At 38.1% G+C, this 23,137-nt stretch overlaps 3 protein-coding genes across 5 annotated transcripts; 1 reads left to right on the forward strand and 2 right to left on the reverse strand.

Annotated features, from left to right (window-relative positions):
• Window positions 1-1,149: 1,149 nt before the first annotated feature.
• On the reverse strand, window positions 1,150-6,781 carry LOC103714977 (putative receptor-like protein kinase At2g42960). 2 transcript variants are annotated; one of them, XM_008802468.4, is made up of 8 exons: window positions 6,225-6,781; window positions 4,842-5,514; window positions 4,618-4,722; window positions 2,748-2,870; window positions 2,419-2,589; window positions 2,186-2,315; window positions 1,699-1,908; window positions 1,150-1,595 (listed from the first exon to the last, which is right to left on the reverse strand). In XM_008802468.4, exons 2-8 carry the CDS (start codon window positions 5,504-5,506, stop codon window positions 1,464-1,466), a joined length of 1,536 nt encoding a protein of 511 aa, XP_008800690.1. In that variant the 5' UTR covers window positions 5,507-5,514; window positions 6,225-6,781; the 3' UTR covers window positions 1,150-1,463. The 2 variants fall into 2 exon arrangements, with proteins under 2 accessions (XP_008800690.1, XP_088560799.1); XM_088704673.1 differs by having other exon boundaries at window positions 4,842-5,708; window positions 6,225-6,726.
• Window positions 6,782-12,617: 5,836 nt separating this feature from the next.
• LOC103714975 (cold-regulated 413 inner membrane protein 1, chloroplastic-like) lies at window positions 12,618-17,909 on the forward strand. Of its 2 annotated transcripts, XM_088704684.2 has the most exons (7): window positions 12,618-12,911; window positions 13,016-13,132; window positions 16,445-16,540; window positions 16,788-16,852; window positions 17,104-17,173; window positions 17,284-17,364; window positions 17,471-17,854. In XM_088704684.2, the coding sequence occupies exons 1-7, from the start codon at window positions 12,766-12,768 to the stop codon at window positions 17,634-17,636; spliced, it is 741 nt and encodes a 246-aa protein (XP_088560810.1). In that variant the 5' UTR covers window positions 12,618-12,765; the 3' UTR covers window positions 17,637-17,854. The 2 variants fall into 2 exon arrangements, with proteins under 2 accessions (XP_088560810.1, XP_008800688.3); XM_008802466.6 differs by lacking the exon at window positions 17,284-17,364 and having other exon boundaries at window positions 17,471-17,909.
• Window positions 17,910-18,330: 421 nt separating this feature from the next.
• On the reverse strand, window positions 18,331-22,412 carry LOC120112383 (uncharacterized). The gene is made up of 5 exons (XM_089925513.1): window positions 22,336-22,412; window positions 22,068-22,192; window positions 19,841-20,539; window positions 18,931-18,961; window positions 18,331-18,824 (listed from the first exon to the last, which is right to left on the reverse strand). The coding sequence occupies exons 2-5, from the start codon at window positions 22,123-22,125 to the stop codon at window positions 18,659-18,661; spliced, it is 954 nt and encodes a 317-aa protein (XP_089781639.1). The 5' UTR covers window positions 22,126-22,192; window positions 22,336-22,412; the 3' UTR covers window positions 18,331-18,658.
• Between the last annotated feature and the right edge of the window lie 725 nt (window positions 22,413-23,137).

Consider the following 23,137-nt stretch of genomic DNA (forward strand, 5'->3'; position numbering starts at 1 on the left):
CCCATTTAGTTCAAGAAAGTACATCTTTATTGAAATTTGTGAGAGAGGTGCTAGATGCATGTTGGAACTCCAAACAACTAACAATGAATAAATAAATATGAGTAAATTAAAAAACTATTTTGAGATTAAGAGTAAATTATATTTACATCAATTAGTATGAAAAATCTACACTTAGTCTTCTGAGGTTTAATTTATCCAATACTTCCACCCATAAATTAACGAAATATTAGTTAAACCGTTAATTTTTAATAGGACCCAAATGCCACGTCTGAAAAAAATTTGAAAATATAATTTACCCTTAATCTCAGAATAGTTTTTTAATTTACTCATTTATTTATTCATTGTTAGTTGTTTGGAGTTCCAACATGCATCTAGCACCTAATATTAGTTAAACCTTAGAATTTTTTTATAATTTACTTATCATGTAGGGGCAATTTTGGGTTTCCATATGAGGTAAACAGATTTACTCAATAAATAATGAATAAATGATCAAAAGAATGCTTTTTTAAATATTGGGTCAACCTTAATTCGAAAATATTTTCACCTACAATCAAGCTTTGGCAAAATGACTTTAAAAGATGTTTGGAGGTTTAAGATTGAAAATCTAACTTCTACAAAATAAAAGGAAGTAGTACTCGAGATAATCTGGTTCAGGATTGGCAAGCTTGCAAGTAGCACTTGGCTGCAAAGACTCAAGACTAGCCAGCCCTTCAGGGATAGAGTACCTAATGTCAGATTAATCTGACATCAAATAGTCTGGAATTTAATTAGAACCTACCTAATGTCAGATTAATCTGTCATCAAATTGTCAGGAATTTAATTAGAACATTCAGGAAAGGTTGATTGGTTTATGGAATTAGCTAACAGTTGATGCCTAACCATGTCGTCTTCCTCTCCCCAATAATTGATCAGTTTGTAAATATAGGCCTCATTGATATAAAAAGTCAAAAAAGAAAGAAAACAGAAGAAAAGAAACCTTGGCAATTAAAACATGGACAAAGACGGATTAAAAGAGAGAGATGCCACGCAGCAAGGCATCATTCCATCCCAATAAAAAACCTCGTGGCTGCAAAGAAAGGCAAAGTGGGGAAATAATAAATGATCATTCTTCTACCAGACATCAAGGACACAAGCAGAGGGGAGAGGGTATAAAAATAACAGATAAATTGTATATAAAAGAAGTGAGAAGTCTCAATTGAAGACAGGTATCTGTACAACAAAAGCTGGAATCACCGGTTGCTTCAGAAACTCCCACAGGATGAGTTTGCTCTTCCTGTCTCTCTTGATGTTGCTAGCAGAAACAGCATTATGACTAGAGAAACTCCAAACTACAAATCCTCATTCTACCTCCACATATCACCTTGCAGCCAGTGGCATCTGGATAGCAGTCAATGAAAGCTTTTCAATCTCGTTAGCAAAGAGAGAATGCTGATGTCTGATCTCCTGCAACATGTCAGTCAACCTTATGCTTGAGACCTTCCTGCTATCTGACCCTCCGATGTTCCACCACCGTTTTCCATATCAGAAGAATTTGCATTCTCCTTTAGAGGTTCAATCTCCATGCTACCAATGTGACTCCTCCGGTGTCTCCGATCCTTTTGTGAAAAATAAATCAAGTCTCAATACAGATCCTATCAAAGTATAAATCATTCAAGTGACAGTGGAAGGAGAAGGGGTTTATAACAGGGAGTACACAACCTCGCGGTGTGGGACTTCGTCTGCTTCGAGCATTCGAACAACCTGGCCCATCTTTGGTCTTTTATCCGCATTGGGATCAACACATCTCAGTGCAACTAGAAGAGCTCGTTTAAGAGCCCGTGTGGATGGTTTCACCTCCAGGGTGGGATCCACTACTTCCTCAGCTCTCCTATCTCCTACCATCATTTTAAGCCACTCCACAAGATTGATCTGGTCGGAGAGATGCTATTGTTACTACTTAAAACAGCTAAAACGCATCTAAATAAACTTAGCTATAGCAAAACCATAACCAAGCAATCCCTAATATGAGTCATCTCTACAAGTCAGACATCATTTTACCAGCAGATTTACAGCTGATTGCTGAATATCATAAAAAAATTGAAGTTTAAAATTTTATTTGTAAACAAAGAAGTAGATGTGAAATGGAACAGAAAGATTTCATTCAGAATGCTAGTCATGAGTCGTATATTGAATTAGCAAACTGTACCTCATTTGCAGACCGACCATAATCCACAGGATCCCTGCCCGTCACAACTTCCAACAGAAGCACTCCAAAACTGTAAACATCGCTCTTCTCATTTAGTAATCCAGTATTTGCATACTCAGGTGCCACGTACCTGAAAAATGAAAATGAAAATAACAGCCATATCCTCGGTTAAATTCTCTCAGATTCTATTAACAGAACATGAAAAATAGCACAGATAAAAAATGTAGGCATACCCAAAAGTTCCCATTACTCTAGTTGTGACATGGCTCTTGCCTGAACCCAAGAGCTTGGCCAATCCAAAATCAGAAACCTTGCCATTGTATTCATCATCAATTAAAATATTGCTTGATTTTATGTCTCGATGCACAACTTTCGGTTCAATTGCTTCATGCAGATATGCAAGTCTGAAAGCCATTTAGCTATTCAATTTAGTAAACTATCAATCACAAACTACTAATACGCAAAAAAAAAAAGAGAGTTGAATTTTAAGTTCATCATAATGAATCAGAAAACCATCATTAAAGGTAAAATGTATGAATTGGATTGGGGTGTCAAAACTTACGCCTTTGTAGTTCCTAGGATAACCTTCATGCGATTCTCCCAACTAAGAACACCATGTTGACGCATAGCTCCATGAAGCCACTGCTCTAAGTTTCCATTGTTTACATACTCATAAACAAGCATCCTAAAGTACATTATTCAATTTGCAAAAAGAGCACTGTGAGATAGTGCTAAAAATCAGTTCAGAAAAATACTAGCATTCAACCTTCTCCTGATTGTCAACAACTGGAGACAGGCCATTAATCACACAACTGAAGATTCAGTAAGTAGAAATTGAATGGAACAACTTAATTTTGATAGAGCAAAAGGCACAATTAATTTACCAAAGAATTTGAATAAAGGCGGTTGAATAACTGCTTGTACATGAGAGTGACCATATAGCTAACCTTTCTAGTAGCATTCTAAGGATTAAACTATAATATCAGAAGGGGTTGGCGAATTCCATTAAGGTTTTCATTTACTGCTTCCCTAGTATATTAAGTGCTACGTGCAAATGAAATAATGTACCAGTTAAAGTTTTGCAGAGGAATTCACGATCATATGATGGTATCGAGTAATGCCACTATTATATACATCAATTACTTCCAAATTAAAGGCTCTCCTACTATCTTGGTGTCTAGCTGTTTGTAATGCCACATACCTCATCTTCTTTTTTCTATTACAAAGAACTGCTTAGGGGTGAATATACTTTCAAAAAGATTGGGTTTGAAAAACTGTTATATCAGAGGGGTTCCTGATTTGAGCTATAATATGAGAATACGTAATAGTGCTACAGTTTTGGTTAATGGCTTCAAACTTTTACAAGCAACCATTCATTTGATTTTTCTTAATGGCTTTCATGCTTCAAAATTTAGAAAAACATCAGTTCGTTGAACTTTCAGGATACCCTTTCACTACATTGAAAGGTTTCTATTGTCCTTTGGATCTCAGAGGTGCAATCCAAACAACATATTGATGTTCTTGCGATGAAGCTTTTGCTTAATTCTTTTATATCTTCTTGTTTTTTCCAGCAATGGGACCTGCTTTCAGTAGAAAAGGGGACAATTTGCAAGCTGTCTGAATTTTCACTAACTAAAATTTGGCACCAGCGATGCATGTGCTGTGGAGACAGACGAATGCTGGAGCAGAGGGTCGCTTACCGCTCAGGAGTTTCCATTAATACTAGAATAGATATGATATCTTCCATGTAAATCATCTTAGTGTACCATAGCTGAAGAAGAATGTGAATCTAGTTCCTCTTAGTTTTTATTTTTCTTCTTTAGGTAGTAGGCATATTTACTAAAATCTTCCCACCTTGTCTAGAGGATTAGAGGAGCACAGTGTTGAGATTAGTTCTACTATACTATGACACCGAAGCATCTTTTGCTGAAGTAAGAAACTTAATGGCACTAAGTACAGATGATTTCATCACAAGGATTCTCTTGGCAGATGATTTTGGTCACATTCATAATATGTACATGATCCATAAAATTGAGTCTCTATGTGCACAAATGGTCAGAGTTCATTGCTGTGGGAGTTAAAACCAGTACCATCACCAGTCCCCTTTTGTGTTGTACTAGAAGTTAGGTTTATTTTATTGTATCAGCTAATTTTATCCGAAGGATTTACTGATTGTGGTATCACAGCATTACGGTCACAGGTGCCGTTTGTTGACAGAATTTCTACCGATAGCACCGAATTATTGGTCAGAGATTTTTCTGAATTTACATTGTTAGAATATGGGGTGATGGTAGCCTTCTTGCTTGGTTCTTTGGCATCTTATATTATGTGAGAATTCCCCACAAACTAGGATCTAAAATGCTGCTCTGATGAACTGAAAAAGCAAATCTGAACAAAACAAAACAAATGAATTAATCAAAACAAGTCTTCACCTATGGGTTCCTTCAACACAATATCCCAAAAGTCGCACCAGGTTCTTATGTCGAACATGGCCAATAGCTTCCACTTCCACTCTAAATTCCCTCTCTGCTTGCCCCCTGCAAGACCCATACAGAAATTTTATCATTAAATGATGACTACCAAAAAAATATCATTACCTCAGTTGTGACGCCGAATGGGTTAGAATTTTGTAAGCACTAGTTAGAACAATACTTACAGATTGTTGAGAAGCTTCTTGACTGCAACCTGAGTCCCATTTATCAGGCGGCCCCTATAAACAACTCCATATCCGCCCTCCCCAATGACATTCTCCTTTGAAAACCGATTTGTTGCATACTCAAGATCCCTTAGAGTGAACCAGTGACCCCATCCCAGATGAGAGAATTCAGGCAGGCCAACTAAAGGAGATGCTGATACGAGCCCATATGAAGAGTATTGTTTCATTTTGGGTCCTGAGCTGCCTTCATCCCCAGAATATGAACTCCCAGCCCTGTCATTATAGTAAACTGAGCTGCACTGGCTCATGTTATCAGCATCGCTTGATTTACTCATAGAACGTGCCAATATCTTCCCTGAATCTTTATCACTAAACTTGTCATATAAGGAATATATAGGTCCTTCGCGTTCATGGAAACTCTGGGCAAGACTGTGACCACCAACTCTGTCCACTGTGATTTCCTTGGAGACATTAGGAATTTGTGAGAGAGGGAACTTATCAAAGGTCCTCCGCGTCTTCCTCTGAGATGTCATCCATATGGATAGGATAAGGAGAATCAGCACTATCAATAAGCCTACGCCAAGGCCTATCAGGACCCACACTCTCAAGCCAAAAACTGGGGTCTTCTTCAACAAATCAGTATTCAGAGAATCACTGGTCGACATTTTCTCCTCTGGGATTCAAAAGGAGAACAGTATGAGGCATTGGATTCTAAAAATCAGATTTGCACATAGCCTGGCAAGCTGTTGACATCAATGGGTTGACAAAACAGCTAGATTGTGATATGAATGTTATGTAATTTAGATAGGCTTCATTAGTGCCCCAACCCGAAAGCTTATTCTGTCAAAGTAGTAAATCGACGCTTCTCTGAACGAAAAAAAAACTAAAAATTTAATGCATTTTGCAAACCGAAACATATGTTGCCATGGATTTCAATGCATCCTGAACTTAACAATTTGCACTTTGAAAATAACAGAAATACTGTATTTCTCGTATTTTTTTTTTTAGCTTCACAACGACAATTCTCCAAAAACAGGAAACACGCAAAGTTTGCTTGACATCTTTAATGTGCAAAAGGAAGGCACTGATTACCATATATTTCACTGATAACAAAACATTTAATAACATCTCCGGCATTACATGCATTAATTTCTAAAAATCCCAACTCGATGAGAACATACTAAAAACATCCACAGGAGAGAGAGAGAGAGATGCAAATCTCCCCATGCTATCTCTCTCCCATTTTTCATCATTGCCAGAGGATGGAAAAAAAATGATGCATTTCATAACATCAGTTGAAATAAAACATGAAAAAAAAACATATTATTTTGAAACATTAACATCGCAATAAGGGAAAAGAAAAAACCTTGCAAGGAAATATACCTCTTTTGGTGATTTAATCCTGATGATCTTTCCTCTACCAAGCAAAGGTTTCCTTCCCACGGACAGAGCCTTAAAGCAAGGAGCCTCAAATAAAACAACCCCGACAAAACACAGGACCCCAACCAAGGAAACCCAGTTAGAGTGGTTTCAAAGCAGAGAAATGCCCTGATGCGGCCGTGTGGGTCTCCAAGGAAACTAATCGATGAAACATCAAAGAAAACAATGGAAGGGAAAACCCAAAGGAAAGAGAGACAAGAAAGCAGTAGTTCAGCACCAAGATGGACAGATGGAAGGAAAAAAAAACACTTTTTCTTTCAATAAATGAGAGTTCGGACGGAGAGAAAGGGATGGTTTGGTGAAATGGTTGGTGATTCCTTTCCCCTTCGAGTTGATGGGTGAAGGAGAGAATCCATGAAACCAGAGAAGGGCTGGGGGAGGGGGACCTGGGAGAGCAGTAAAGGGAAAGCAACAGAGCGAGAGGGATGATGGGAGTGAGAGGAATGAGGTCAACCCAGGAGACAAAACTCCAAATCTAGCTTGCTGGCTCGCACATGTCCATTTACTATTGTATCCTTCTGCTACTGGCCTAAATCTTCCAGATGTTGCACTGTACCAATTTTGTTGAAAAGACAGACCTGCCCTTGCAACGGCCATTTCAGCAACTCAAATTTATTAGGTCAGTGGTGGCAATGCAAGAAATTATATCCGAACTTATGGGTGATCTGAGAGTTAAAAAAATAATACACATTGGGGTTGGAATAATAGAAACCACAGCCATCCATCCCTAGTTGCCCAAATACATTGTATTATCTGCAAATCAATGTTATTATTTAATCAAAATACTCAAAGTGAGTACCTCAAACGCATTAATAAATCATATGCAATATGCTTCTATTTGTAACTAATATGCTCTATTTTATGGCTCATATGTCTCGGTATGCAGCTATGCCAGGTGTGATTGGGATAGCAATAATCACAATTATGTACTAATAGCAAATAACACATGTAGTTGGTTAGCATATCATGCTAATGACAGTGGTTGCGCCATAAAATTAAATTTATGTATGTCAGTGATCTGCCCAACCACGTGTAAGATATTGCGCATTTGAAAAAGCATTATGATGCCACTGTACCTAAGCCATTCTTATAATTAACTAAAATCCATCCATAAGAGACAATGAACAATGTTTCATCCAAATCAAGTCATATGACTACATATTACGTGCATGTATTTTATCAAAGCTACGACGATTTGCTTCATCTTAAAATAATACATGATCTTTAGTTTCACGCTATTGGCATGATTCTTTTTGGAGAGATGAGAGGTCACATGTTTAATTACAGCTGTGCCTCTTGTATTATTTCAATATGTTTTTTCTTTTAATTAAAATAAAATCTATCTGTCCGAAAACTAGATATTTAATTAGGGCAAAGCTTAATTGAAAGTGCGCGCGCAATTACTGTAGATCATCCACCGGGTGGGCGATATTGTCAAATTGCCATTTTAGAAATTTACGCACTCTATGAGAGGAGAAAAGGGAGAATCTCGCGTTGAAAAAGATAGAGAGAGTTTCGATTAGAAGTACACTTTTCAATTAATTTAACACTACGCACGCAACCTTTCTGTTAATCTCAGCTTAAATATTATACCAAGTTGGTATTAAAGAATATTTCAGACAAACGGACCCTACCATACTGTTATGCTGCCGTTAAGTGCTGTGAGGAAGCGTACTCTCCGGATTCATTTGTTGGCTTCTCTCTGTCCTTAGATGCCCCCAGCTCCCTTCTCCTCTCACTTCCTTTTCTCCTTCTGTGAAGGATGAATGGTGAAGTGATGCCTTGCAGGAGACGAGAGGAAAACTCCCCACTTTTCCCCTCTCCTATCTTTCCTACTGATTTCTTTAATCAAATTCTCCTCACCTCCCCTCCCCAAGAATTGTTTTATAAGAGAGATGGTTATTATAATTTTCTAATGAAGTTTTGTGGTAATGTAATTACTTTGAATTGGCCCACAATCTCCATGAAAGGAAAGAGAGGGGATCGCGGTCACATGCCACCCACGTCCGTAGCACTTGAGCCGAAATTCTCGTGACAGCTCGGGCTTAGCTCATGGACCGAGCTCGAGCCGTACGAAGCCATGGCGGAATACAGTGGAGGAGAAAAGAATGCCCCCTGGAAAGACCTGTGGGATCATATGATTTGTGTGAGCCGCACGGCAAACTACAACCTTTGTGGGCTGACAAGAGTTTTGTTTGCTGGTGGGAAAGCCATACGCTTGAGATCACCTTTTGGTTTGTCTTCACCGCCTTGGATTCATTGATTACAGCTATGTTGAGGCTGTCTCTGAGGTTGATTACTTAGCCATCAGATGGTTTCCAGGGACCTTTTGATGGGTGAACCTTGATGGTTGTAGAAGATAAATCTGGAAGTGCTTGCAATTAATATATGCTTAAATTGTCCCTCACCTATCATGTCCTGCTATAAGTTCTGATTTTCTATCATACGCCGTATAATTTTGTACCATCATGGATAGCTATCGAAAGATATCTATATATTTTCCAATGTTAGAGAGTATACATCTTCGAAATAGTTAATGTGGCAGCTATTCATAACGATACTATATACTGTGGTGCAAAATCGCACTATAGAAGATCCGAGCTCGCCTTCTGCTATTGCCTATTTTTTGGTGCCTTGTGGATACCACTTACCCAAATAGTTCACCACCTAGGATATATCCACTTCGATGGATTCCACCAAACTGACGGTAATTATCCCCTGAGAGCGCTGATGTGTGTGCGAGTACATGATCAATTTGATGGTGCACCTTAGTGGTGGTCCTCAACCTAGATTTAAGTGGACCTAGCCCTATTTAATTTTAGCCATTTGCCAGAAGGACCAAGTGAAGCATTGTTTCCGTGACCAAAGCCTTCCAGCCCGTGGCTCTGATCTCGCCGTTTTTCTGAGGATCACGAGATCTCACCTTGGTCAACAGATATTGAAGGACACCAAAACATTGCAGTATAGTCTTTCTTCTGGTTTTCCGCCGCATTACGACAGTTGTAGGTCACAGATTCCTCCAGTTGGTTTGCTTTTCAGAAATGCTGGGGCCCAACCATGATGCCCAAAAATAAAAAGAAAAAAAAGGTTGGCATGCCATGTGACACGATTACCGTCCATGAGCTTGATGGGATGATATACGGTGAGACTGTGGCACGAAGGACCAATCATCCGTGCTGATAGATTATTTTTTTTTTTTGGTTTAATTTGGATGCGAAGGATAGACCTTGAAGACTTTCTTTACCTCTTTTTTTCCCGTTAGAGGAATTCAAATTTAAATTAGCTCACATCAGTCTTGGCACGCGCGTTTCCCTCAACATCAAAAGAAATAAGATAACATGAAGATAAGAGGGCAAAATCAATCTTAGTTTATAAAATCTCTTCTAAATGATGAGCAGCAAAAGAGATGACCTAGTGTGCGGCCATGTTCGTCTTCTGATTTTTTTACCATCTATATGAATGGAGTATTTTTTTAAAAATTTAGCTATCGTTTCAAATATTAAAGTAATATCTTATTTGGATCTTTTCATTTTGGTTATCTCACATAATAAGCGTATTAATATTTTATATGGTGACTAAAATAAATATTATCGTTAATATTTTTGTTCTTCCTTCGTAATGATAAGTCATAATTATTTTATTTTTAAATACTATCAATCTAGATATAGTATTTACATTTCGAGACATATAACAAAAAATTATAATAAAAAGGAATTTGAGCATATCCAATGAGTGCCCCAAAAATGATATACATTTGAAATTTATTAGAAGCAACTAAATTACCTCAAGATCTCAATAGATGTTACTAAACAAGGATTTCCAAATATCCAAGAGTTTATTTAACTCGAAGTTAGTTACTATTTCAAAATAATAATTTTAGTTTTAATTTTTAAAATAATATTATATTAAAATGCGACGTTAGAAAATATTATTTATTTATTTTGTTATGCAACATCAACTCTTTTAATGTGTTCGTGTGTGGGGCATGTTTGACCGACAAAGTTTCTCCATCCTATTTTTCTTCTTGACTCTTTCCATTCTGTATTATTTTCACTGTCCCTATATAATAGTTAACCACAAAATTAATAATTCAGCTTATTTTCTTAGTACTTTTTATTTGTTTATATAGGTTTTATTTTTATTAAAAAAATAAAATTATTTGTGCATCCCACCACCGAAATTTTAGTCAAGATACGACGCCAAGTAAGCCAATAGGTATGTATTGATTTATATTACCATAATATCGGTGGGAATGGGATATCATAATAGCAATATAGTCCATGTAAAATATTTATATCATTATGAAAGTTCTAAAAAATACTAATTTTACGGAAATTATTTGATGGTGGAGCAAAGGTGGTTAGAGCCAAGCTGGAGTAAAATTATAGAGGCCCAAAACGGGTATGGGAATTGGCAAGTCGCATGCGACTTGAAATGTGAGGGCTCAAATATGTCCGGAAAAAAAGTGTGGTGGAAAATCGAAAAAAGGCTTTCGCATTGAAAAGAAGAAGCATTGCATTTGAAAAGGCCCTGCCATTAAAGCGTGTGCCGGCGAATGATCTTGGGGAAGCGGGAGGCTTGGGTTCCTTAGATCGGGCTCCGTCCTTCTTATTGGTGGATCACAGGATGGGACTCGTGCTCTTAAAACTGGATTATGTCATCAAAGCCGGTTGTACTTAGAAACCCGAAAACGAATAGCTTTTGACCGTTGGAGCTCGAGACGGAAGCAATATTAAAATTTGTCAAAGATTCACCTGAGTACGGATTGTATCTTTCACGTAAAAAATTATTTTTTTTCTTCACAATAAGAACCGTTGGATTTAGAAAAAAAAAAATTAAATTGCTTTAGATCTGTAGAGTATACCATCAAATGGTTGACATTTGCAAGAAAGATCAATTATTTGTTGGCACGAAAAAGACAGCCCAAACTCTAACTCGAAGGAGTCCGAAATATTTTACCATAGGTTGATTTATTTTCATGTAATTATCTGTATTTTTTAAAAAATAAATATTTATAGAAATAAAATTTTATAGAAAAAATTTTATATAAATAAAATATTTTTATAAATTTTATTTTTAATATTTTATGATTTGTTAATTTTGGTATGGTAGATTTCTCTATAAATCTATTTTATTAAAATTTATCAAAGAAATAGACAGTGTCAAGATATTTACATATCAACTAACATCGATAAAAAAATATAGTCGCTATCTTAGAACTTGATTTAGATAGTTATATATTGTTATAAATACACACTAGCATCTTGGTGGAGATAAAAATCTTACTCTACAGTGGAATTTAGATGCATCTTTTTAAGATTAAAGCTAAACATGAGGCATTTAGCTATCTTACTCCACAAACTATAGGGCTGTGAGATTTAGATGTAATTGTGGAGATAACGTCGAGCTGCTAACTTCTTGAATCTGTCTTTATTTGAAAGCAAGAAAGTTTGGATGACGAGGTGGAGCTCATGTACTCTAAATTATAGAGCACCAACAGTTGGTCTCTACTCTAGATTTTAAGGGACATGCTTATCAATGGCATGCTCAAATGCATATCCATTTAGCAACCAACTATGCAAGGATGACAAGGATTTATGCAATGACACAAATAATCAAGAAGATCCAAGATATCTGCTTAATAAATTAAACTGGTGTTTCTATATGTTCAAAGTAGTAAAAACTTCAAAAAAGAGGGACAACAAAAAAAAGAAAAGGAAAAAAAATTTCATGTTCAATGGTTGATAATGTAGCTGACAGAAAGAGCGACTCATCACCTACGTGCCAATATAGGTACACTTCGTGTGGATGTTCACTGATGAGTGTCTTCCTTATATATTCGAAAATGCCTAATAAAAATGGCCATTTATTCTAATTTATCGGATATCTAATTCGATCGGATCTTAATAGGATAGGCTTTATGTAACCGTCAACGAATTTAGAGTGGATACGGTAATAGTAAAATCTATTTCAAATCTGATATATAACTCTACATATTTTTTTAAAAATAAAAAAAATTATATAAAAAATAATTTTAATAATTTTATTTAATTTGATCCACCCAACCTATCCGACCTAATTTTATCTATTTTGTTTCGTCTAGAAACTCCATCCATCCCCATCTACCCGATGGGTTCGGGTAATGTTCTATTCGATCGATGTCTACTCCGTTGCCCATCCCTTCTGCCTACCAGAACCAATCCGCTTCCCACCCGTTCATAATGAGGACACGTGCCGTGATCCGATCCAGGGTGCAACTGGGTGTTTGAAGACACCGGTATCATTAGTTTTTCTTTTTTATTTCTGATAACTCGCACAAGGGGGACGAGGTTGCACGTGTCTTTTCGTGTGTCCGGGGCTCGTTCACTTTGAGCTCCGTTTCTCTTCCTTCCCTTCCCCCTTTCACGCCTCGACCGCCTTCGATTCTTGATTCTTGATTCTTTAAATCGATGCTTGGTTGTTCCCACAAGAGAGGAATCCCACGATGTCCCTCCTCCAATTCGCCTTCCCCTCAGCCTCCTTCGCCGCTCCCATCCCCCATCCCAAGCGCAAACCCAATACTACTAGCCCCACCTTCTCTCTCCTCAACGGCATCACCGCCCGTTCCGGGAGACCCGATCCCTTATTAAGGTAATCTTTTGCAGTTCTGTTACCGTTTAAAGTTCAATTAGATTAGTGTGGAGTTTGAGGAGTCAGGCCTTGTCTCTAATGGATGGGTGCTTTTAAGCTTGTAGAGTGGTCTTTCCGTCGTGGTCTTCGAGGAGGCAGCGGAGGCAATGCCGCGGGGTCGTCTGCTACAGCGCGCCGGTCAGCCCCCAGACGCTGCAGTGGGTTTCGGCCGTCTCCGCCGCGTGAGTCCCCGCCACTAGTTCCCTTTTCTTGTTAACACTCTTCCATTTTTGTCGCATGCCAGACGGTCTGTCTTTTTTTTTGTAGAAAGTTCAAGGAAGAGATACAGAAAGTGTGTCAGAAAAAAGAAGGGTCTTTGCGATCATCACTTCTCTGATTAGAATTTGCGTGGGAGTTGGTGTTTCTGATTTTGTTCTTTCTTTCTTTTTTTCTTCTTTCGTGCTTTACTTTAATTTTGTTTGTGCGTATTTGGTAGATCAGGAAGGATAGAATGAGGAATGAGCATGCTGGAAACAGCATATGTTGATTGAGCATATGCTGGAATGATCATGCCCCCATCAAATATGTGGTTGGCTATGGAGCAGGGCTCTATGTTGAGAAGACTTCATAAGGATTCAGCAAATTTTATAACCAGTTGTGAAGTTTGTCAACTTGACATGAACCCTTTGGAAATTGGCATTAAATTCTTGGTCAGCTTGCCGTAAGATAAGTAATCTTTGATTTAGGTAGTTGTGTTAATCCATTAAGTTACAAATACGTGAAAAGAGTACAATCTAAGGATTGGTTGATCAATGTCATTATGTGTTTTAAGCACTGTATCCTACTGGGTGGAATGGGGCATACCGACTGATTTGATAGGGTATCAATACAATCACAGGGACTAGCTATGTCCCTGCACCATGTGCAGACTCCAACAATACATCATGTGTTGATGTAGAGGCATACTGTATAGGTACAGTATTAGCACAGAGCCTGTTTATCGAGACTTAAATTATATTATTGGATGAGGTTGGTTTTGTATTGCTTGATGAAGGCAGGTCAGATCGGCCAACTAAGGTAGGTCAGATAAATTTTACCTATATGATAGTTTAATTAGGTTGGGCTCGGCACAACCTTTAATAGCTCAACTGGACCTATGTAGAATTTTGGTTATGTGGATTTTGGACTTCAATCTGGGCCTTTTGGACTTCAATCCTGGCTTTTTGTGTCTTTATAGCCGACTCTAAAAGACGGGATAAGTCATGCTTGTGATTAATTAGTTTCATTCGTCTTATGGAGATTCATGATTTAGTATGCTCATGATTAAGAATTACTTGGTAGCTTTCACCTTACAAATAAGGCTTAAAAAATATCTGGCTGCTAATTTGTAATGGCTCAATTGGAAATTATGGTTAGATCAATATGACCATTGCATAGGCTAGATCACCTTGAAGAATCACGTAAATGCGACCATATAATGGCAAGAAGACTGGTAGCTTTTTTATGTTACATATGGGTATCTGGATGCCTTAGCACGCTATGCAAGCATAAAGCATAGAAATGCAGTGGCATCGATTAAGTGGCCTTTGTAATCCAAGGACTCTAGAATAACTCTCTCACCAAATTTTGCCATTCTTCCTGCATCGATTAAGTGGCTTTTGTAATCCAAGGACACTAGATTGATGTGACCACCTCTTCCCTTTTCCTTTCAAAGTCACAAGAGGCGTGGAGTTTGAGTGATAGAGTCATTAGCTAGTTAGTTTTTTTCTGATATGAATGAACATTTGAAAATTTTGTAATTGAATAAGCTTGATTATTTGGTCATGGTGGATTTATTTAGGTAGATTATTTAGCTATCATTGGTTATTTTATATCTTTGGAGTTATTGGAAATTTGTTCATCTTAGGCCTTGCATGATCTTTAAGGCACCGCTCTAGGGTTTATGCGGCTGTGTTACGAGACTGACCTAGGTAATGGGTTTGGGGCGTGACAAGCCTCCTTTAAGGTTAATTGTTGATATAGACCGTCGACTGTAGAACTTCCATTTAACCTATGAAGGGTACAATCTTAGACATGGATTTGTGATTCTTCACCTTTTGTACTGGGGTAAGTGTTGCACTTTAAGGCGTATAATGTTCTAAACCATCTACTGGTATTAAAATGAACAGAGTGATTGAAGAAGATACATGAGTATAATGACTTCCTTTAAGAAAAGTTGTGAACAAGCATTGAGACATACACTACGTTATCCTTCAAAGGTGAAGATGTACATCATTATATCTTTGCTGCCATGCGAAATGGTTTGAAGAATTGAGAAGTGGGATGCTCAACTGGCCATTAATTAAAAGTTTATATTTAGCATCAAGAGTAGTGTTTTGAAATAGTTTTCCCTGGTCAAAGTTTTGAAATATGACCAGCCAGGATTATGGGAATGATTCAGATAAAATGGCATTCACAAATCAAACTTGGAGAAGGAGAAAACTTACCCTTATTATTAACCATAAGCACTATTGGTTGAATGATGGGTTTGATGTTTTGCAAGGATGATCATGAAGAATTCGAATGAATGCAAAAGCATGCCTTTACATAGGTTTACATGTAGGCCAACACCTTCAACAGAATATATGAATTTTGAAGAGGCCACGGAGAGTGCTGAGTATATTATATTAGATGGAATCATGGAAGGAATGTGGTAAGGGAGAAAAATAGAGAGAGAGAGAAGAAATGAGAAAGTAGCAGGAACTGCGAGTCACTGGGGTCTGGTTAAAGGAAATATACGATGTAGAAATCGCTCAAACTTTCAGGAAGCATCCACAGGATGTGTGAAAACAATGCCTGACAGGACACAACCAGCCCATAGAACTCTAGTACCATCTAAACTGTAGTGCTCTGTTATGATTTTCCTTCATTTGGTGATTGATGTACTTGTAGGATACATCCCAAGTTTCATGGTTTGTCAACCTTTATCATAGGGATGTTACTGTTGGGTGCCAGAGAAAGAAGGGGCAAAATGCAACTGGAACAAGTTTTTTTATAAGAAGAGAACTTTTGATTGAGTGCTAACAGCTTGGTAGTGCATGGTAGGGAAGTACAAGAGGATAATTACAATAGACTCTTGATGCCTTCTCATAATTAGGTTCTAGTCCCTTGTATTTATAGATACAAGAGAGGATTCTAGATCCCTTCCATCGGCTTACACTTCACCCCTAGTGTAGATATTTCACATAAAAATCTGATATAAAATTGTCTCCAAGTCTTCTTAATATGACTCTTAGACTTCCAATATGACTCTTTGACTGCCCAACAACATTTCACTAAATGCTGCTTGTACTCATCTAGAATTACAAATTAACGTCTAACAGTTACAACCCATCTACTATGAATTGCATACAACTTACAGCAGGTCATATCTCTATCAAGATGAGCTTACATGTTCTATCTGATCGGACTCTACAAACGTCTCCTCATTTGAATGTTTAGACATGAAATATACTTTATGTTTCCATATATTTTTGAGTCTTCTCTAACAGATATTTCCTGGCCCCTTCTCACAGGGTATTAATGCTGGTTAAAGGCACTACTATCCAAAAATCATTTCTTGTTCCTCTGTTTGCACTGCAAGCACCTGCAAGTGTCATCTCATGGATTAAGTGAGTTTGTATAACTGATTACAATCATGCTATCTTAAAAAATATTCATTTATTGCTATGGTCAATAATCTGCGATTGGACCAATGGAAACCTACCATTTCCTTTTTTTCCCCTCTATATATTTGATACTTATCTGTTATCAGGTCAAAAGGAAACTATCATGTCTCTTATTATCATTTTGCTGGGCATTGAATATGCTACTATACAAACCTTTGTCTAATGTCTTAACATCAACACTGATTGGCAGAGGCGAATATGGAACATGGACTGTTTTTTTGGCGTTGCTGCTCCGTTTATTCTACTTCATTCCAGGTATGCTTCCTTTTCTTTTTGTTTGGTTACTTGTCTTTTTTAAAGTGCTGGCTTCTGCAAAAGAGTGCTTGAATTTGAATCTGGATTCGAGTCGTACTCCAAATAAACATTCTTCTCATGTAAATTTTTTGTGGTGATCATATTTAGTTTTTTATTTATCCCTGAATTTCCAGCTTACTTCATCATCGTTAGCTATTTTTCAACAAAGAATATGGAGACTAAAACTATTAAAACACCTTTTTGTTCTGTAGGAGAACTGGTTTTGCCCTTCTTGACAATGCTGCTTGTGATAGTTGCTCCTTATCAAACTATGAACCTTAGGTAAGTTGGTTTCTCTGCATGAAGACATACCCTGCAACAAGAGGAATATATGCTGCAATTTGTTCTGTAGAGGCCTTTGTGCAGTCATGTTCTTGATCAAGACATTTTAGGTTGGCTCCACATGAAATCTGTGTTAATGGATTTAAGGAGGGATGCCAACACAAAAGTTTGATACTTGAACAGGATCTGATGTAATTCTACTCTAACCTTCTATAAAGAAATCTTCTAAACTTTGATGTTTTGAGAAAATAGTCTTATATTCCGTTTACCATATTCCTGCTTTTTTCCGATGAACAGAGGAACTCAAGCTGGTACAATTATGTCCTTGGCAATTGCCGGGTTTTCGGCTTACCAACATTTCTCAAGGATTGGAAGCTTGAGAAGGGCATTTGATCAAGGATCAATTGTTGCAACCTTGGCTGTCATCTTCACTTCTATTGTTCCATGCTTGTTTTTGTTATGACCCTATTTGCATGAAGAAGCCCCCAAGTGGATGTGAAAATGAAAAGTCTGTTGAAGAAGACTTGACCTCTTCTAGCTTTCTGATTAAAGGTTCCGGAAGTAAGATTTTTGATGATATATGTTGGGACAAGTGCAACATTACTTGTAAGTTCGTAAATCTTTAAGAGTTACAAAACTAGTGGTAGAATCTGTATATACAATGATATATGTTGGAACAAAGACACCATTACAAACATTTTCATAAAAATTTCAAGATAGTGTCTTGAATTTATTATATGATCTCCATTTATTCTTGTTGGAATTTATGCATTTAGTTGCTGCATAGAATTTAGTTGCTGCATAGAACTTAACCAACCCATATGAATGACTGTGATGACTGTATGAGCTTGTTTTTGCTTCATTCTTTCTTTTGATTTTTTTTCCCCAGTTACAGTATATGTGATGATTTTTTGCATTCAAATAAATAGAGGCAAACAGGAAATAGAGGACACCACCCCCCCATCCTCCCCCCCCCCCCCCCCCCCCCCCCACAAAAACGTCCAAACGCCCATTCCATGTCATCTCTTGAGACATCCATCTTGTTGCTGAGTCCATCATGGGTAGTGAAGCTTATTTTTTTCCATCACCTGTTTTCCTTGTCATTTCTTATGCTTGGTAAAGCATGTGTCTATTGTCTGTAGGAAGAGCAGGTGGGATTACGCTAAATGGAATCCTTTTACTACCAGAACTTATTAGTTACAAATAAAACAATAACGTACATAAACTGGAGATCTATGGAAAAAAGGGGAAAGTCTTATTCTTCCTGGAGTATTACTACGGTAGAGATCCTATAACTTTTCTGCTACGGAACCTGCAGGAGGTAGTTCTGTTTGGCTGATGGCTCTGTTTAGAAACATGTCCTGATCAGCACCAATGGCTCAACAGTGAAAATGAGATGCCTACAGGGATCCCTTTGTTCTCTTCGTCAGCCTGCGCGCTCCTACCTCCTTTCATAGGAACTCATGGGAGAAGTGGCTGCGATGTCTATTTATATACATTTAAAGTGATTGGTAATATTATTAGGCATGTCAGGGTGAAGAGAAGTGTCGTGCCCGTCGACATGGAGGTAGTGCCACTGGGAGATGGAGGAACAGATCCATAGACATCCGATCCAGTTGGGGTGGTTGTGTTGAGGACAGATGAACTTGTGCTGTTGATTCAGAGATCTCAAACTTATTAGTCATTCTGACAGGTTAATGTTTTACTTTTACTGGATGGTGCTTACAGAAATCATGATTTAGATGGGGGAAGGTTACCTTGTTGATGCATAGTGACATGTTGAAGTACCTGCAATAAAGAGCATGAAAAATATGCCCAGTGATTAGATCCAATGTTAGCATATATCCAAAGTAACATGCTAATCATATTATATGCATTGTTATGCATTTAATAATATGATTTTATGTTGCGACTTGATTTGGTTAAACTATTGTATGATTAGGTTTGTACTGAACCATCATTAAAGCAAGAATGTGACTTTCTAAGCATGCTAGGCAAAGAAGTGTTTCATATATATGTACTACAAAAAGGCAAAATGAGTTTAATGAAGATACTTATTTTTACTTTTAGTGTTGTCTCCTTATTTCTGTAAAGCAATGTGTTTATGCCTCTGAAATAAAATTGGCTCTTGCAGAAAAATTGCTTGGAAGTTTATATTTAGGTTAACTTGAACCTCATTTTAAAATAAGAAAATGGAATATTTTGATACCTTTCATACGGTTCTCCAATTACTCTTACTATTAGAATTTAGATCTATAATGCCTATCAATCAAGCCCTAAAGTTTAGTGGTCGCAAACAAATGATGGGGGGGGGGGGGGGGGGGGGGTGTGGACTAGAATCCGGCCAACTAGATTTCAAGTCAGATAGATCCGATCAATCTTAACCGGATGATGATGCAGGCCTTGTACCGATGATCTGAATTATTGAATATAATTGAATGATTTTGATATGCAAACAGGTTTCCATAGTTTGGTCAGGACAAAGTAGATCTGACCTGAAATCTGATGGACCAGATTCTAATCCATCTCATATATAGTATATATGTATTTATGTATGTATAAAATATGCCTAAATTACACATAGCTAACACAACAATGAGATTTACTTTCAACAAAGCGACAATTCCAAGACCAGCAAAAGAAGAATGGAATGTGAATCAAACTTACTGGGATCAGTGTTGGTGATGATAGCAGTCCCTCCAAAATCGCAGCTAGTCGAGGTCGGGTTCTTCTGGTAGTAGTCATTGAAAGCATAGGATGCGTGATCACGAACGGTATTAGGATTGTAACAGCTTCCACCTGACTGAATCTGCGAACAATCTGCCCCTCCGTAACCACAAGCATAGTCCAAAGCAACCTGCAATGCAGTCTCTGAAGCAGTTTGGCTTGCAACGCACCAGCTCTGACCCGACGACGATGGCGACGATGTCGTCGGAGTTGAGTACGGATTTGTAACAGGTGTCGTCGTCGGAGTTGAGTATGGATTTGTCACAGGTGTCGTCGTCGGAGTTGAGTATGGATTTGTCACAGGTGTCGTCGTCGGAGTTGAGTATGGATTTGTAACAGGTGTCGTCGTCGGAGTAGTCGAACCAGGTGCTGTCGGGACAGGATTATATGTAGGAGTTGTCGTGCTCGGGTTTGATGGATTGATCACCGGAACTGTTGTTATTGGAGTTACGACATCCATCTGAGGCATCGTGGCCGAGGATTCTAACTTGGTGTCCGCAAGCAGCAGTTTTCTGGATTTCTTTTCGATCTTGGGAACTACAGGTTTCTGCAACAGGGGTGCACCTTCTGTTTTAATTGTCTGACGGAGCGATGCTGGAGATGAAGATAGGCCGTCCTCTGATTCTTTAGCAAGCGTTCCTGTTGAATTGGTAAGGTAAAATGGAAATTTTAAGCATTATCCTGTAATAGTTATCATGTAAATGTTTGCAGTAAATCCATGTGTTGAACTATTTAGGGAAGAAGAGAAAAATAAGAAAAAAAAGAGAGAAAAAAAATGATTTTATTTCTATGTGTTTCTTCATGACATTCGGTACATATCGGAAGTTATATATATTCCATACATGAAAAATAATATAGGCTGATATAGGATCTCCTAACAATGGATCTTTAAAATCAGTCTAACAAGATTATGCTAACAAAAAAAATTAAAATATATTGGCACAGAATCATGCTGGTAAAGAAAAATATTATAAGTGATGCAGGTTGTGATATGATCCCTAAAATTATTTTAACACCATGATTTGGTATAAGGTGGGACTGAAAGTCTAGCATGATTAGTTATGTGTTGTTCATGTTAAAATAACGAGGAAATAGATTTGTTGCCTTAATTCATCAATTGATGATTCTAAGATCTGGACCTTGTAACAAGTTAATGGCCTTGATGTAAATGAAACAATAAAATCAATCAATATGTTCTCCAAGACCTCCGAAAAAACAAAAAAGACTGGTGTTATCAAGAATAGCATGCTTAATGTATCCCCCATGTAACCACAACAGGCTATATAGCATGTGGGTTTTGCGTGAAAATACGTGAAGGAAAGGGGGCATAAAAAAAAAAAAAGGAAGAAAAGAAAAAACAAGAAAAGAATAGTAAGATAACAGATGAAAAGAATTTCTTTTTTTTTTACCGAATTTTTTTCCTTTTTAATTTTTAAAAAACTTTGCTCTCTCCATGCGTCCGTGTTTTCTTTGGGGGGAATAACGACTAGTTTACATAAACTGAACCTGAATCTAGAACAACTAGGAGAAAAGCTATGTCCCACAATTGTCACTAAACCCAAGTTTTTTTTCCTAATAATACGGACAAAACCAAGCCTAATATGGTTGGCAGGAACGGTAAAAATTTTTCTTTTCTCACCGGATGGTATCTGCGTTGTTGTGGTAATGTTTTTTATTTTTGGTACAACAGCGGTTCACACCCTACGCGTGTGGACATGACCAAGAAAATCAGAAAACAACAAGGCAGAAAAAGAAACCGGCAATTTGTCACCCCCTAACCACACAAAACCACCAGAGATAATTTAGCAGGACTCGGTTTCCACCTTCCACCCTCCTCATGTGGTAATGTTAGGTATACTCTTAATGATTTTATCCAACAAAGATAATTTAGTAGGACTCGGTTTCCACCTTCCACCCTCCTTCCCTGCCCCTCACTCTAAAATAAGACCCTCCATCGGAACCACCCTCAGTCCAATCCATGAATTGGCTGTGGCCCATACAAAAATCTAGCGTTTGGAGTTTTCCGACTTCCTCTTGCTGATTAGGAGCTCCAAGCCCCATAGCGGATGGTTGCCAAGTAGGGTAGCACTAGAGCTCTTACCAGAGGTGAACTCATCACTTCCCAAGATCGCTAAAACTATATGAAACAAAAGGTGGCGGCACTCACCAGAGCAGGAGAGAAGGCCCAGAAGGAAGATGAGACCCTGGATGGCCCTCACACCCATCTCTCCAACGCTTCCTGGTTCCTCTCACCTACTCCTTTGTTTGCAGACTCCTGTGGAGTTTGTCTTCCTGGAAAGAAAGAAGCCTATGAGCACTGAAAAGGGGAGAGTTTCTCTTATTTGTTGATTATTTGACAGGGGAGAATCAGAGTAACTTCTTTAGAAGAAGAAAGAGATATAGAGGGAGAGGGAGCGAGGGGAATAAGAGGAAACTTGGGAGGGGAGGATTGGAGTTCTGGAGGAGCACGCAAGAGGAGGTGGTGAAAAGAAGAGAAGGGTGGTGTGGAGGAAAGAAGTAGGGGGAGCAACAGGCGAAAGGTGATGGTTTGGAAGTGAAGATTTCTCCTGTGGGCCGGATACTCATCATGATGGGTATAATGATGATGGATCTGGTGATGGACGGGTGGTGGTGGAGGTGGGAACCTCTCTTTTGAGCTCCTCTCTTTTAATGTTTTATGGGACTAAATCAAATGGGAAAGGCCGCGAGCGGGGCTGCCCCGCTTGCTTTAAGTGTTCTGATTCTTTTCTTTTCAAAATTCTTCGGCAGCGGCCGATAAATATTGCCGATAAAGTCTGACTCTGTTCCCCCCCCCGCAGGCCTAGGATCAAGCTAGTTCCCACTAGGCTGCTAATTGTGTTCTTTAAAGGTCGAGATGCTTGACTCCACTATTCTTCCAATGGATCGAGTCAACTTAGGATCTGCTTCAATTTTTCTACAAAATTGGGCTGAGTTAGGTTAGTACATCTAGCAAGATCGCACGCTCTATAGGCCAGGCTGGGTAAAACATCCAGAAATAGCTTAGGTAAATGCTACTTGTAAATATTTTGAATTCAAGCAATGCAAAGGATAGAAGAGCACAAGGAATAAGTTTTTTTTTTTTTTTTGGTAAGCCAGCCTCTCACTACACTCAGCTGTTAGATGGCCCAGAATAGTCACAGTACAACAGCACGACACGATCTAATGCTAGCAGTACATGATCAAAAATACTCTAAAAAAACATTTTCAGAATGGTGG

The sequence above is a fragment of the Phoenix dactylifera genome, chromosome 9 (genome assembly GCF_051530095.1).
Source record: "Phoenix dactylifera cultivar Ajwa chromosome 9, Ajwa_hap1_PhDact_Kaust_v1.1, whole genome shotgun sequence".
NCBI lineage: Eukaryota > Viridiplantae > Streptophyta > Magnoliopsida > Arecales > Arecaceae > Phoenix > Phoenix dactylifera.

Bases quoted from the DNA above. Each gene is read 5' to 3' on its own strand.
- LOC120112383 (XM_089925513.1), bottom strand. From the start codon at position 22,125: ATGGGTGTGAGGGCCATCCAGGGTCTCATCTTCCTTCTGGGCCTTCTC. The intron at 18,962-19,840 runs GTAAGTTTGATT...TCTTTATTGCAG, and splicing joins CATCACCAACACTGATCCCA to GTACTTCAACATGTCACTAT. The intron at 18,825-18,930 runs GTAACCTTCCCC...CTGAATCAACAG, and splicing joins TGTCACTATGCATCAACAAG to CACAAGTTCATCTGTCCTCA.
- LOC103714977 (XM_008802468.4), bottom strand. From the start codon at position 5,506: ATGTCGACCAGTGATTCTCTGAATACTGATTTGTTGAAGAAGACCCCA. The intron at 1,909-2,185 runs GTACAGTTTGCT...CTCTCCGACCAG, and splicing joins ATGGTCGGTCTGCAAATGAG to ATCAATCTTGTGGAGTGGCT. The intron at 1,596-1,698 runs GTTGTGTACTCC...TTTTCACAAAAG, and splicing joins ACGAAGTCCCACACCGCGAG to GATCGGAGACACCGGAGGAG.
- LOC103714975 (XM_088704684.2), top strand. From the start codon at position 12,766: ATGTCCCTCCTCCAATTCGCCTTCCCCTCAGCCTCCTTCGCCGCTCCC. The intron at 13,133-16,444 runs GTGAGTCCCCGC...CCCTTCTCACAG, and splicing joins GTTTCGGCCGTCTCCGCCGC to GGTATTAATGCTGGTTAAAG. The intron at 16,541-16,787 runs GTGAGTTTGTAT...ACTGATTGGCAG, and splicing joins AGTGTCATCTCATGGATTAA to AGGCGAATATGGAACATGGA.